Genomic DNA, 15,557 nt, shown 5'->3' on the forward strand with positions numbered 1-15,557 from the left:
TGTTTGCCTACCTTGCTTTGGTCAGCACTCGCGGTTATCAGCGCCAGGCTTCACAGACAGTACCACATCACTTTTAAGGGGGCTCACAGGTGGGTCTCTACCTACCAGATCAGCCATATGTGGGTGGCTTTTCAACAGCTGCAGGGCAAAGTCTTGCTTGGGGAAGGGAGAGAAGTGGCCTTGGGCAAGGGAAAAGGCTGTAGGACGAGGGCTGTACTAGGGAAGGAGGGTAACCCAGGGTGTGTATGGGGGTCACATGTTGACCTGTGCAAGTAACCTCAAGATGGTGGTGCCTGAGGAGGCAGTCTCCAGAGGAGATGAGGCCAGATGGACATGTGAGGGTATGTGTGAGAATGGGTGATGATGTCCCTTGAGCTGGCAGTGAGCAAGATGCCAGTTAATGTGCGATGGGCTTGAGTGTGTGAGTTTAAAGTACTGAGATGGATGCCACACCCTGGCTGCACAGATGAGATCATTCATCCTCTATCTGCATTGGATGGCCAACCTCTTCTGTGCAGCATTGGCACTGATCACCACTGCCATTGCCTACCAAGCAGGAGGTAATGTAGCTGCCCCTCCTGCAGCCAGAGCGGTGGTAGATGACCTCAGAGCAGGGCTCCACGGCATCCAAAGGGCGCTCGAGGGCTGCAGTCTTCTTGCCTTTCGGGGTCATGTCTCCTTTGTTGCAGTCCTGGGCTGGAAGCACTGAGCGCGGCTGTACTTCAAGTGTGGTGCCTGGCTTGATGAAGTAGTGAGGTGACAGCATGGTAGGCGAACTGGAGCCTGCCCGCCATGGAAACAGTGTGTTTCCCAGGAATGCATAAATAATCTGGCGGGTTTGGGACGATACGGCGTGAAAACCCACCAACGCAGCCAGTGGGTAAAACGTCATTTTACCCGCCCGCTATCGGCACTTAGTGCAAATCTGGGACGATTCCGCCCCAACCTCACAATCCCAGTGTAAACTCATGATGTGTAAAATTACTATGCCTGAATTTCTGTGGGTTCTCTTGCTTGTCTGCCGTAACTTTGGAGGAGCATCAAAAGCACCATTTTTTTGGATTTTGTACCAAAGTTGCGATGGTCAACAAGCCTCTCATGATAATTCACCCTCCTAGTATTTTTAGCAGATAAATGTTTTTAGCGTAAGTATTTTAAGTTACGATATCCACATACACTCAACCTTAGCTTTAGTACTAAACAGCTGTGTTTGACTTACACATTATAAAATTTTAATTTTCACTGAGTAAAGCATAATCAAAGGGAAAGGTGATTATTTTTTTAAAGAAGCCACAGGGCTTTTTATGATCTAATTTTTCAGTTCACAGTAAATGACATTGATGCAGGCACAAGTGTAAACTTGGTGCTAACTTATGTAGCAATATCTCCAAATTTCCCTCATATGAATCCTGCCTCAGAAGTAATACTGAAGCTGGGAACAAGATACAAATTGAAGAATTTAGTGTGGGATTTGGAGGTTGTATTTTCTATTGAGATCCATAATTGCCATTGTAAGAATGACTTTAGTTACAGTTCTTAAAAGTTCTGATTTGGGATGTTGCATCATATGGGTATGTTAGTTTTAATGTAAAATTAAACTGGGGCATTACCTCTACAGTAAAAACTCTATTCAGCAAAATAACAGTTTCCTGAAGAACATTGCTCTGAAGAAGAGTCATATGGACTCAAAACATTAACTCTGTTTCTCTCTTCACAGATGCTGTCAGACCTGCTGAGTTTTTCCAGCATTTTCTGTTTTTATTTCAGATTTCCAGCATCCACAGTATTTTGCTTTTATTAACGCAGTTTCCACTTTATTTGCACTTGTCAATGAATTCTTGCCTGAAAATCCATAAAATGTAAATGCTGTATATTGCTCCAAATTTGGTTGATCAAAATTGACTTTCCTTCCCAGTGTTGTAAGAACATAGTTTTCTTAAAAATTAGTTATACTTGAGGAACAGACTATTTTAAAATTAGAGGATTGCTGGCAGGAACCAGTGTTCATGAGGGAGAGCATTCAGGGGAAGAAATGAAAGTTATCCACATTAACTGGCTGTTTGCTTTTATTAACATGGAGTTATTTTAGGCATACAGCCATCCAATCATCTCTTTGAATCATTTAAAAAAAAAGAAATCTCAGTTACTCTTTTCAAAAGTAAAGTTATGTTTTTACAGAGATATCTTATACTTATGAGTATTTATTTCAGCAATTTCAGATATTATGTAGGCAGACAGACTTCCAATATCTATATTTTTATTGCATTTCAATGCCAAGAAGCACTTAGTGTGCAGGTTAATATTCTATCTTATGGAGGAGTTTTATATGAATCTAATACATAGAACCTAAGCATAAAAACAGACCATTTGGCCCAATTGGTCTATGCTAGTAATTATCCTCCACACAACTCCCCCTCTATCCCCCCCATTCTAATCACCTCATTCCAGCTTGATCTTGTATTCCTCTGTTCCCTTCCCTCTTATGTATGCATCATCAAACTGCCTCTTAATGCATCAAAGCTACCCACATTCTCACCACTCTTTCTGCAAAGAAATTTCTCCCAAGTTCTTCATTTGATTATAACTTGCATTTATGCCCCGTTATTCTGAACTCACCCACAAGTAGAAACAGTTTCTCCACATCCACACTATCAAAACCCTTCCCTGTCATTAATTCTCAGCCTTTGTATCTCCAGTTACAACTTGACAACTGGTCCTTGCAAAGTGATCCTGGTTTGAAAGGAAACATACTCCCCATTGACCATTTTCCAAATCAGTCTATGCCCCAACGTGGATTAAGTAAAATGCAAGCTTTGCAAAGTAATTTGCTTGGTTGTGGCAAGCTTTAAGAGCTGATATTATATTCATCGTAAGGATTTCAGCTCCAGAAAGTTTTGTGCTTATTCTTTTAACTTTGTGGTTGCAGTTTTTATTTTAAGATTTACTGCATTCTCTGTGACTCCATTTCTTGAGTCAAAAGCTACTCATTTTGACTATTCCCGTTGCAGGTATCAAATAGTTTGCAACATAATTCCCTCCTCTGGTATCTGATGTCCCATTTTTATTCCAGGGATGTCTGATGATGTTTTACAAGCTCCTCATATCGAGAAGAAAATATAAACTTTATAACGTATCTGAATCAATTATTTTCTAGTTTGTGATTTTACATATGCAGCATATTCAAGAGCTAGTACATATGTATTTCTTTTTTCCTACCGAATAATGTCTTCAAGCATAATGCAGACATATAAATGTGATTTAATTTATTATTTTAAACCTCCATCCATACCTGAACATCAGTGACAGATTGTTACAATCGTCCAATCCATGTCAAAACAGCTTTTCGGCTGCATTTAAAAACAGAAGTAAAATAAGAGTCATCTAAAAAGGGTCATCCAAACAATCAAATCTCATTCCTTGAGTACATAACTCACCAATCGTGGTGCCCAATTGTGTTTTGAATAATCCCATTTTGTGCTTTTATCTTGCATTCTAAATTATTGCATACTTTTTTTCACTCTTCCTAATCTATCTTTCCCTGTTTGCTCATTTTTAACAAAACAGTTGATATAATTGGAAAGCCAGAAAACATGCTTCAACTCAGAGTGAGTTTTAATGAATGAAGGTAAATCTACCCTTTGAGTATAGATGGTTTTTCTCTAATATCTGCTCCAAATTTTCCTCAGCTAAAGTGGCACTATATGAGTCACCTGCTGCCACTCGCCCTTGTTTGCTTTTCCATTAGACCTGGGGGAGGAAATAGCTCACAAATCTTTTAGCACAAGCAAGATTCACAAAGTAAATCAGTCTCTGCCCCTAGCAGAACATGTGAGTCAAGCCACTTAATTCCAGAGTGCAGCCAAAGACAGGAGAATGGATGTTTAATGGCAATTGCAGTTTACAACATGAAACCTTTTGAAAAGACAAATTTAATTAAATATGGGGGAAAAATAGAAAAACATAACTCTTATCTTAACTCAAAACTACATTGTGGCACTGTAAATCCAAAATGTTTGAAATTAAGAATTTAATTCTGTACCGGATTTAAAGTAAGGCATTGGAGAGATGCTTCACAGTCTGAACAGGAAGTGGACAATGTGGAGAATTGATTGAGCTTACGTCACGTTTGTGTAAAATGTTTGTCTTCCATCAGCTTTTGGATGTGCTGGAGAGATACTGTATGTCAACTGGATTGGATTACCGACGACTTGATGGGAAAACCAAGACGGAGGAGAGGATCAAAATAGTGAAGGAATTCAACAGTACACAAGACATCAACATTTGCTTAGTGTCCACAATGTAAGATATGTAGAATTTGCAGATTGTGCAATTTTTTAAGTTACTTCTTTTAAAAAGTAAATTACTGTACAGACAACAGATCATTACTGTTTAACTTGTTGTTGCTTGACTATATATCTGTTTTTGTTTCATCACAGGGCTGGTGGCTTAGGGCTAAATTTTGTTGGAGCTAATATTGTTGTGATATTTGACCCAACGTGGAATCCAGCTAATGATCTGCAAGCTATTGATAGGTATGTGATCAAATTTTTCTTCCATTTTTGTGTTCTACTATGTTTCCCTAAGGGCCATTCTTCTCCCAGGCATCCTAAAGCTTGCATTCTGCCAGCTACTAGTTGTCACATAATTATGGCCACAATGACAACTGCTCATCTAGTCTCCCCTCCTGTTAGAACAAGCAGACTTATTTCCATCAGTAGCAACAACCAACCAAGGGCCTTAATGAATTTATAATGAAAAGTAATGATCTTGAAAGTCCATGAATGAGATTACCTTAGGCCAATATTTTCTTCCATGTGAAGACTCACCCACCACCCCAGCCACCCCCGTAAATTTGACACGTTCACATGAACCCAATTTTCACATTTAAAAGACAGCATGAGGTATTCAAAGATAAACAGTATTATTGGTGCAGAAAATGTGTTTTATTGATGTACATAAATAATGTGTTAGTAATTCAACAAATGCTCAGAAATTCCGAAATCTTATGATCTCACAGTCTCATTGGGATCCCCTTTTGCACCTCTGAGGGTAGGGGGATAGCAGATTGAAAACAAATTTCATAGGGAGCGGTTTTAATCCACCATGCCCTGCGGAATTGTGCAGCTGCTTAGTTCAAATTACCTCAGAAAACTTGCCACTCAATTGCTGCCCACTGCTAGCTTAATTGGGTTCTTTAGGAGACCAAGGCATCTGCTGTAGGCAGGAACCTCATTATTACGTGAAAATCAGGACCCTATTAACCAACAACTAAGCAGCCTCAGTGAAATCTGGTCTGCAGGAAGAAGAGGCCTATGCTGCCTTGGCTCAAACACCTTACATGAGACCTAGCTGAAATGCCCTCCACTATTTGGCAGAGTGGCAGCAGGCAGCCTCCAAGTCACCCAGTTTTTACCACCCAGTAGGCAGACTGCTTTTTATTTTTCTGCCCGATTCAAGTGGGCAGCAGCATATGTGAATAACACCCTGTTCTTTTTGTGTTTTAAATCAGTTTTCCACCAAGTATTTTTTAATCAGGCCATTTTCACAACTTGCAAATTCAATTTACCTCTGACTTTGATCAGTTGAATACTGTAAATAATATTTGTTATTCTAATATTTACTGATATAAAGATTTGTAAAACTCATTTACTGACTTGCTAACGTATATCTCGTTATCCTTGACTGGTTACGAGTGGCGACAACATAACTACTCTTCTGACTTCAACAAATCATTTTTTTCCCACCCCTGTAGAGCATATCGCATCGGTCAATGCAGAGATGTTAAAGTGTTCCGACTAATTTCATTGGGAACGATTGAGGAGATCATGTATCTGCGCCAGCTTTACAAGCAGGTGAGCAATTAACTGGTGCTCAATATTTCTCAACTTTTCATCTGCTTCTTAATAATTCATTCTTTCTGAAGGATTTCTAAGCAGGCCAATTTAAATTGTTGATCAGCTGGGTATACTTTTCCCTCAGATGTTCTAAGCATATAAAAATGTAACAAAATGACCCCTGATAACCCTGTAAAAGTAAACCCTCCTTGCTGGATTTATTGGGTTAGTAAAAGTTTTTCAGTGATTTAGTATAGGCTTGCCCAACCTTTTCATGTGACGGGGGGGTGCCACATTTCAATTTTTCTCACACTCGGTGATGTCGATAGCAAATTTCAGAAAAGTAAGGTTTGGCACAACATTAAACGTGAATTTTTAAAAAACGACATATGAAAAGAAATGATGAACTGAAAAAAATCACAATAAATTGACAATTTTTTAACAATGAGTAATACATAAAAACAACCATTAGAGTTTGAAAGGGTGAGTGTGTGTGTCCAGCTCACTCTCAGTCTCAGGGCGCTCATTCATTCACCCTCACCCACTGTGAGAGTGGGTGAGAGTACCTGTTGGTGCATGGGGGTGAGGGTGAATGAGAATCCTGAGACTGGAAATGAGCCAGACACACCCTCCCCATCCCACTCACACAGACAAACACACACATACAAACCTCTCTCTCTCTCAAACACACACACACACACACCCCTCTCTTTCTCTCTCTCACACACACACACTCTCACCCCACCCACATACACACACACTCTCACCCCTTTCTCCCTCATACACAGACACACACTGTCACCCCTTTCTCTCTCTCACACACTCACACTCTCACTTCTCTCTCTCACACACACATACAGTTCTCACACGCACACACACCTCACACACACGCACACACACACACGCACTCACACTCTCACCCCCACACACATACACACTCACCCTCTCACATGCAATTACATACTCTCACCCCTCTCATTCACACACTGTCACCCCTTTCTCTCTCTCTCTCACACACACACATACTCACACACACACACCCCTCTCTTTCTCTCTAACACACACACACTCACCCCAACCACATACATACACACTCTCACCCCTTTCTCCTTCATACACAGACACACACTCTCACCCCTTTCTCTCTCTCAATCACATACATTCTCATCCACTCTCTCTCACACACACACTCACCCTCTCTCTGACACGCGTACACACTCTCACCACTCTCATACACATGCTCTCACCCCTTGCTCTCTCAGAAACACACACACACGCACACAGACACACACTCTCTCTCACCCCCTCTCTCTTCTGCACCGACTGAATTTTAGGTCCCGCTGGTATGCGTGCGCCCGACCTGATCGGGCAAGCGTCCTGACGTTGTTGCGCACTCGCACGATATTTCGCTCGGCAGGCATGTGCAGAAGTCAGAGGGCAGTTAAGTCCATTAACAGCGCAATTGTCTCTGATTTTTCGTGGCTTGTCCAACCTTACAGTTGGTGGACGGGCAAATCGGCCAGGTGGCCTTTGCACTTTTCATAAAACCTCATCCGTTATGAAATAAAATAAAAATAAATACCCATGGACAGCATTTTTATCAGCTATATTTTCAGGTGATTGATTATGATGCGTGGACATTTCTTTTGCAGCTTTTAAACCTTTATTTTAGCATTTTGAGGTCTGCCACTCCCTAAGGCAGCTGTCTGCTTTCAGGCAGCTTTCTCACAGTGCATACCCACAGAAATGTCGTCGCGCACCCTCTTCCCAGCGTTAGTTGGCCAACCAGTGTGAAATCGCGGTCGGGGGCCCATCACAGTTGGGGGTCCGTTTCCCAACCGCTCCCAGACCCACCAATTGCACGCACCCGCCAAAGGTAAAATTCAGGCCACTCTCTCACCCCCTCTTATACACACACACACACAACCTCTCTCTCTCTCTCTCACACGTACACACAAGCTTTCACCCCTCTCTCTCTCACACACACTCTCTCACCCCTTCCTCGCTCTCACTCTCACACACACACACACCCCTCTCACACATACAGACACATACTCTTACCCCTCCCGCCCACGCACACTCTCACCCCCCTCGCTCCCTCACACACACACAGGCCGGAATTTTCCAGTCCCATAGGCATCGGGCGTCATGGCTGTATATGGCGAGAAGGCCAAAAATCAGTTTTACACCAGCGTGAAAGCACAGTGGGATCATCCAATGGTATCCGCCATGGTGGAACGCCAATCCTGATGGAGGCCGGCCTGAAGCTGCTTTGCATCCCGCTAATGGGATGCAAAGTAAGGCCTGACCGGAATCATCCCCCCCATGCCAGATTTTCTGTTACACTGGTGGGAAAACACGCCGGTCTAGGACATGTCTGGGACTTCTCCCTGCTGTTGTCTGCATAAAAACAGATGGAGAGAGTGTGAGTAAGACATATGGCACTGTAAAGAATGTTTGTGTGGTGAGGGAGCCATGGACGGGATGAAGATATGAGCTCCAGAGGATATGAGCCTGATAGAGATGTGAGGGTGTGTGTGAGAGTTAACTGTGTAGCCCCTTGAGGTGTGGGATCCCTGTGGATGTGTGATGGGTTTGTGAATGTGTGTGCTGAGAGCGATGAGGTGGTTGACTTACCCTGGCAGAAAAGATGAGAGCATTCATCCTCTTCCTGCACCAGATGGCTGCCCTCCTTTGTGCTCCAGTGGCACTGACTGCCGCTTCCATCACCTTCCAGGCCAGATTGGTGACTCTGGTGGACCTCCTGTGGCCAGAGCAGGGTAGAAGACATTGCGGTGGCCTTCCCCTGCATCAGCAGGCATCGGTAAATTTGGGGGCTTCCATCTTCTTTGCTTTCGGGGCCATCTGTCGCCTGGAGCAGTCCTGGTCTGTAGACATGAAGTAGGCATGCACTCTGGTGTGCTTTAAATATGGCGCCCGGAATGAGGAAGCGCTGAGGTCACGGTTGGCAAGCAAATCCGAGCCGCCTGCCAGTGATCCGGCATGTTTCCCATGAATGCATTATGAATGAGGCGGGACATGTTGGGAATGGGACAATATGGCGCAAAAAGCCGCCATTGTGGCCATCCCTGGGTATGTCCTGTCCCACCAGCAGGACAAGCCCAGCAGAGGTGACAGCACAGTGGTATACAATTGGGAGGGAATTGCCCTGGGAGTCCTCAACAACGACTCCGGACCCCATGAAGCTTCATGGCATCGGGTCAAACATGGGCAAGGAAGTCTCCTGCTTATTACCAAATACTGCCCTCCTTCAACTGATGAATCAGTGCTCCTCCATGTTGAACACCACTTGGAGGAAGCACTGAGGGTGGCAAGAGTCGCAGTGTGTACTCTGGTTGGGGGACTTCAATGTCCATCAACAAGAATGGCTCGGTAGCACCTCTACTGACTGAGCTGGCCGAGTCTTAAATGGCATAGCTGCTAGACTGGGTCTGAGGCAGGTGGTGAGGGAAAAGGGAAAAACAAGAGGGAAAAATATACCTGACCTCATCCCCACCAACCTGCCTGCCGCAGATGTATCTTTCCATGACAGTATCGTAGGAGTGACCACCGCGCAGTCATTGTGAAGACGAAGTCCCGGCTTCACATTGAGGATACCCTCCATCGTATTGTGTATCACTACCACTGTGCTAAATGGGTTAGATTTTGACCAGATCTAGCAACTCAAGACTGAGCATCCATGAGGCGCTCTGGGCCATCAGCAGCAGCAGAATTGTACTCGAACATAATCTGTAACCTCATGGCCCAGCATATCCGCCACTCTACCATTACCATCAAGCCAGGGCATCAGCCCTGGTTCAATGAGGGCATGCTACGAGCAGCACCAGGCATATGTAAAAATGAGGTGCCAACCTGGTGAAGCTATAACGCACGACTACTTGCATGCCAAACAGTGTAAGCAGCAAGTGATAGAAAGAGCTAAGCGATCCCACAACCAACGGATCAGATCTAAGCTCTGCAGTCCTGCCACATCCAGTCGTGAATGGTTGTGGACAATTAAACAACTCACTGGAGGAGGAGGCTCCACAGATATCCCCATCCTCAATGACGGAGGAGCCCAGCACATAAGTGTAAAAGATAAGGCATCAGTGAGCAGGTTATTGCTAAGCAAGTGCCACTTGATAGCACTGTTGATTGTTGCATTTGACTGTTGCATTTGCAACAATCTTCAGCCAGAAGTGTCGAGTGGATGATCCATCTCGACCTCCTCCGGAGGTCCCCAGCATTACAGATGCCAGTCTTCATACACACCTCTCTCATACACACACACTCTCTCATCCTCTCTGTCTCTCACACTCACACACACTGTCACCCCTTTCTGTCTCTCACACACACTCTCACCCCTCTCATACACACACATACTCTCACCCCTCTCTGTCTCTCACTGTCACACACGCTCTCACCCCTCTCTTTCACAAACACACACATTTCACCCCCTCTCTGACTGACACACATACACACACACTCTCTTTCTCACACCCCTCTCTCTCATACACACACTCTTACCCCTCTCTCTTTCATACACACATGCACACCCCACCCTCACACACCTCTCCAACCATCACACACACCCCCACACCCTCACACTCATCCCCCACCCTCACACACCCGCCCCATCTTCACACACACCCACCCTCACATCTACCCCCACCCACTCACTCACACCCAACCCCAGCCTCACACACCCACCCTCACCCTCACACACACACACCCCCATCCTCACTTAGTCATCCTCACACACACACTCACTCATCCTCACACACACACTCACCCATCCTCACTCACTAAATCGGCTTGGGGGGGTGGGGGCGCGATAGTGAGTGCAATGAGAGTGGAGGAGACGCCTGGAGTGAGGACTGAGGCCTAGCGGAGCCCGAACGTGTGTGCCCGCCGAGAGGAGTGCTAAGAGTGAGGAGGGAAGCGGTGAGGGCAGGGGTAGAGCAGCTGGAGCCAGGAACAAGTGGTCGGGAATGACGTGCTGGAGCCGGGCCAGAGCTGCGGGAAAGTGGCTGGAACCACGGGAAAGCGTGGTGAACGGAGACCCTGCGCGCTCCAGAGTCTCCCTATTTTCACATATTCGCAATTCCCAGTGTTCACTGCTCCTCCAATCACAGCCTGTTTCTCTCCTATTGTTCGCTGCCGATAGACTCAATAGTGAGTCTTTCAGCAGAAAACGCAGGAGAAAAACAGGCTGTGATTGGAGTAGCAGTCCTCTAGAGAAATCCTCAAGCACACTGACATTGTACCAGCATTTTCACCAATCGATCGCAGCCTGCTGGCCACGGTTTGGACAAGTCTGTCTTAGTATTTTTAGCAATACCATATTCATACTTGATGCTATGCTTTTTTTCTCTCACAACAGCTATGTTATTACAAATCGCTTTTCTTTTTCCAAAATTGATTGACAATACAAACCTATCATATGAATTTAACTTGCTAAGTATTGTACTTTGCAGTTATTGTTACTGCTTCTGTTAATTTGTAAAAGGGCAACAACATAATCACGATGCTGTCCTTGCACCACTGCTCCTGATGAGAACCCTCTATTCAATAATCTCTAGCAAACAAGATGGCACCAGAGTCCATGTAGAGATGAATTGCTCCCAGACAGAGAGCCGTCACCTTTTTTTGGCTATCAACAAGTTGAGCGACCTAGGAGATATATCCTGGCTGAGCCTCTCCCTATCTCTGTAAACTCCTCATACCCTACAACCTTCCCAATATCTGCTCTTCTCTAATTATAGTCTCTTGAGCATCTTTGATTTTAATCATTCCCCCATTGGTGTCTATGCCTTCAGCTGCCAAGGCACTATGCTCTGAAATATGCTCCCTAAACCTCTCTGCCTCTCTATCTTCCTTTCTTCCTTTAAGATGCTCCTTAAAATCTACCTCTTTGACCAAGCTTTTGGTCATCTGGTCTAATATCTCCTTATGTGGTTCAGTGTCATAATTTGTTTTATACTTTCCTTGTGAAACATATTAAAAGCACTATATAAATACAACTTATTGTTGTAGGGTTCAAGCATCCAAGGCTCCTGTTTGCTGTCTAGTAACTCCTGCTAGGATTGGATGGGCATGTGTGAATGCAGAGTGCGGTCAAGGTGATGACAGGGCCAGGGAGAGAAATCATGGGGCTTGGTGATTTTCCTGTTTCCATGCCCCTTATTCTCCCCATCTCTTTTAACCCTCCTCTTCAATCATACATGTTATTTTTTTCCCTTTCAAGATTCATCAATTCTTTCACCAAACACTCCCAGAAAGATCCTGGTAAAATGATAACGCCCATTGTTGGCATCTGGTCACAAATATCATCCGATATATATATGCAGCATGGGTCATTAATATTAGGAGCAGCAATGATATAATGCAGTGTTAGCTTGTGTACGCCCTATAGGTGATCCCACCACGACTATTAAACAAACCAGTGAGTATAAATTTTATTTTAACAAGCATTGTGCAATATTGTTAACTTGACAGGATATGTACATGTTGACAGTAAATTCATATTTGAGGGAAAGATTCAATACTTGCAACCCAGACTGCAAGAAAACCTTTCAGGTTTTGTTTTATATATTTCAATTACCTGTTCTGTATAGGAAAGAAAGACCACCTCCATGCTGCATCTCACATTGTTTCATTGTTGGAGAGCTTTTGAAGGGGGGAGGGAGGGAGAGAAGGGGTGGCCCCATGCATTTCCTGCTGCCTAAGCTCCCTCCTCCCTCACTGAACATACTGACACTGCACTCACTCACCTCACTCAGGATAACTCAGTATCACTCAGTATCACTACTGAAGCAAAGTTCCAGTTCCCTGGGATTGAATCATGCTGCGGATGCGAATGACAGCCAGATTCAGCCTGGCACGAGGCTGACTGACAACTCCCACAGGCCTGCAAAGGCCTTGATACCAGCAGAGACTCCCTCCTGTTCTTTAATTTTCTGTTTTTCCACCTTGGCTTCCCAGATGATTTTGTCACAAATTGTTTAGTGCAGCTGAAGGACTCCTGCATGGTGGCTAATGGGAACGGCCAGAATAACTGCTCCTACTTCCAATCACAGGTTCCCTCTCTCCCACCCTTGCTGTTCCTCTGATCATAGGTTCTGTCTCTGGAGGAGAGGCAAGAGCGGGGGGGCGGGGGGGGCGTGGTAGGGAACCTGTGATTGGAGGAGCTGGAGCAATGAGTAACTTGAGCACTAACTGCGCAGTTTTGTCTCATTGGTTTCTCCAATAGATTGCATTCAGCAGGCCTTAGCAACCTCAAGGGAAGATAACATGAGAGCTTCAAAAGAAAGCCCTCAGCAGTACACTCAGACTTGCAAATCTGCTCATACATTATAACTTGGTCATTTCTTTTTCATAAAATGAGGTGCATTGCTAGATGACCTTTATAGACCAATGGGCAAATCAAAAGCAAGGTAAACAGCTGGAGAATAACCAATGAGAATCTACTAAATACTTAAAAAAACAGCCAATCTTGAACTGTCAGTCAAGAGAACCTGCCAATAATAAAAGGAAAATAAAGATGAACCAGTTGAATCACTCAAACGTTATTAGTAATTGAAATTTCTAAGATCCAAAATAAGGTTTTGAACAAAATAAAAATATTTTAAATTACATATTTCACGATAGCATGGTTAAATCTAGACAGCTTTTCATACCTATAGGGTCAAATTGCCACAGCTGGTAGCACTGCCCCCTCTGAGCCAGAAGGTTATGGATTTGAGCCCCATTTCAGTGTAACACCAAGGGAGTGCTGCATTATCAGAAATGTCATATTTTGGATGAGATGTTAAATAGAGACTCTGTCTGCCTGCTTATGTGGCCATAGAAGGTTCAACTATACAGCTTCTAGTGTTCTGCATAATATTTCTCCCCCAACCAGCACTACCTAAAGCACATCTTATGACCAATCATTCATTTTGTATTCTTTCAGTTTAAAATTGTCTGCCGCTGGTTTGCCTTCCTAGCAACAGGGACCACTTCAAAAGTAATCTGCTGGTTATAAAACATTACGGGATATTGTGAAGACTTGTTTACGTTCTATGTAAATGCAAGTTATTTTTATTTTCCTGTTACTCTTCACCTAAAAGCCCCAGTCTTGCCCAAAGCCCTGGCCTCAACAGTATTTTTTTCCTAGAGCTGTTTTAATCTGCTAGCTGAAGGCAGATTTGACAGTCTGAGCAGTAGGGTTTATAATTGTCCAGGATGGTCAATAGCACTTAGTGAGCTGCTCAACAGATGCTTCTATTCAATTTTTTTCATATACTTTTGGTTATTTTTCAAATTAATTGAATAAAACCTGGACTGCAAATTACAAAAACTTTTTTTGGTTGTGTTTGTATTAAGTTTATATTGAAAGAAACAGGCTGTTTGTGTATGAGTGAGGAGAGTCTATTTCAGACATTACATGCTTATACATACCAGTTGTAGTTTTTGTTTGTGTTCAAATTATAAACAATCAATAAACTTCTACCTACGAGGGATGGAGATCCAATTTTATCCTAACTCACTCAGTAGGGACAGGCTTGGGTTGGATGTTCATTTTATATCCCTGCTGAATTTACTCTCGAATGAAGTTATTTACCTCTGTAATCAACCCTCCTGATGTCCAGGACCAGGTCCAAACATTTAAAATGTATTATTTCAGGCTGTTTCTGACCTTTGGGCAGCTTTGTGGTTTTCTGGCAGGCTTTTTTTTTAAAAATCGGAGCCACAAAACTGCCCGAAGGCCAGAAACAGCAGCACAGAAACTGTGGAACTGACCTGACCAATCCAGTTTTTTTTTAACTGGTCTTTCAGGCCTGAAGCTCGGACTGCTGAGTCTGGACAACAACAAGAATTCCTTTTGCGACAGTGAGCTCAGGCTGCCAGAGCCCCAAGGCGCTGGTGTTTTGCACCTTGTGCACCCCCTTCTCCCAGGCCCTAGGTGATTACCAACATTTGTCAAGCAACCTGCAGCTGGCATTCAATATCTAGGTTTGGCTTTAACAAAGAAGTAATTTGGGCAAGGCGCTGGAATTCTGCTGGTGCCTGTAGATCTGTACCCCAACAAGAGTCGAGGCATTCAGGGAGAAATTAGAAAGTATTTTGTGGGGGTGAGCAATATGAAGAAAAATAAAATCTGAATTTGTGTGCGTGTGAGGTACAAGAATCTTGCCATTGTGAATAGCTTCTATACCAACAACATTAGAACATAAGAGAAAGGAGGAGCAGGAGTAGACCATATGGACCGTCAAGCCTGCTTCGCCATTCAATATGATCATGGCTGATCTTGGGCTCTAACTCCATTTTCCAACCCATTCCCCATGTCTATTGATTCCCTGAGAGATCAAAAATCTGTTTATCTCCACCTTTAATATGTTCAAGGATGGCACATCCACAACCCTCTGAGGTAGGGAATTCCAAAGATTCACAACCCTTTTAGTGAAGACATTTCTCCTCATCTCAGTCCTAAATGATTAGCCCCTTATCCTGAAGCTAAGCCCCTTTGTTCTATATTCACCAGCCAAGGGAAACAACCTCTCATATTCTACCCTGCCAAATCCTTCATAATAATCTTGTTATGTTTCAATGAGATCACCTCTCATTCTCCTAAACTTCGGAGAATATAGATGCAGTTTACTCATCCTCTCATCAAAGGACAATCCTCTCATCTCATGGAACAATCTAGTGAACTTTCGTTGTACTGCCTCCAGTTCAAGT

The 15,557-nt window shown here is 43.8% G+C and overlaps 1 protein-coding gene across 2 annotated transcripts in view; it reads left to right on the forward strand.

Annotated features, from left to right (window-relative positions):
* ercc6l2 (excision repair cross-complementation group 6-like 2) overlaps window positions 1-15,557 on the forward strand; it is a 154,698-nt gene that overhangs the window by 99,105 nt on the left and 40,036 nt on the right. For both annotated transcript variants that reach the window (XM_078568432.1, XM_078568440.1), the window contains 3 exons: window positions 4,154-4,299; window positions 4,437-4,532; window positions 5,753-5,852. In XM_078568432.1, the coding sequence (XP_078424558.1) occupies window positions 4,154-4,299; window positions 4,437-4,532; window positions 5,753-5,852 (342 nt within the window). The remainder of the gene's footprint in view (window positions 1-4,153; window positions 4,300-4,436; window positions 4,533-5,752; window positions 5,853-15,557) is intronic.

Source organism: Cetorhinus maximus, chromosome 2, assembly GCF_964194155.1.
Source record: "Cetorhinus maximus chromosome 2, sCetMax3.hap1.1, whole genome shotgun sequence".
Taxonomy (NCBI): Eukaryota; Metazoa; Chordata; class Chondrichthyes; order Lamniformes; family Cetorhinidae; genus Cetorhinus; species Cetorhinus maximus.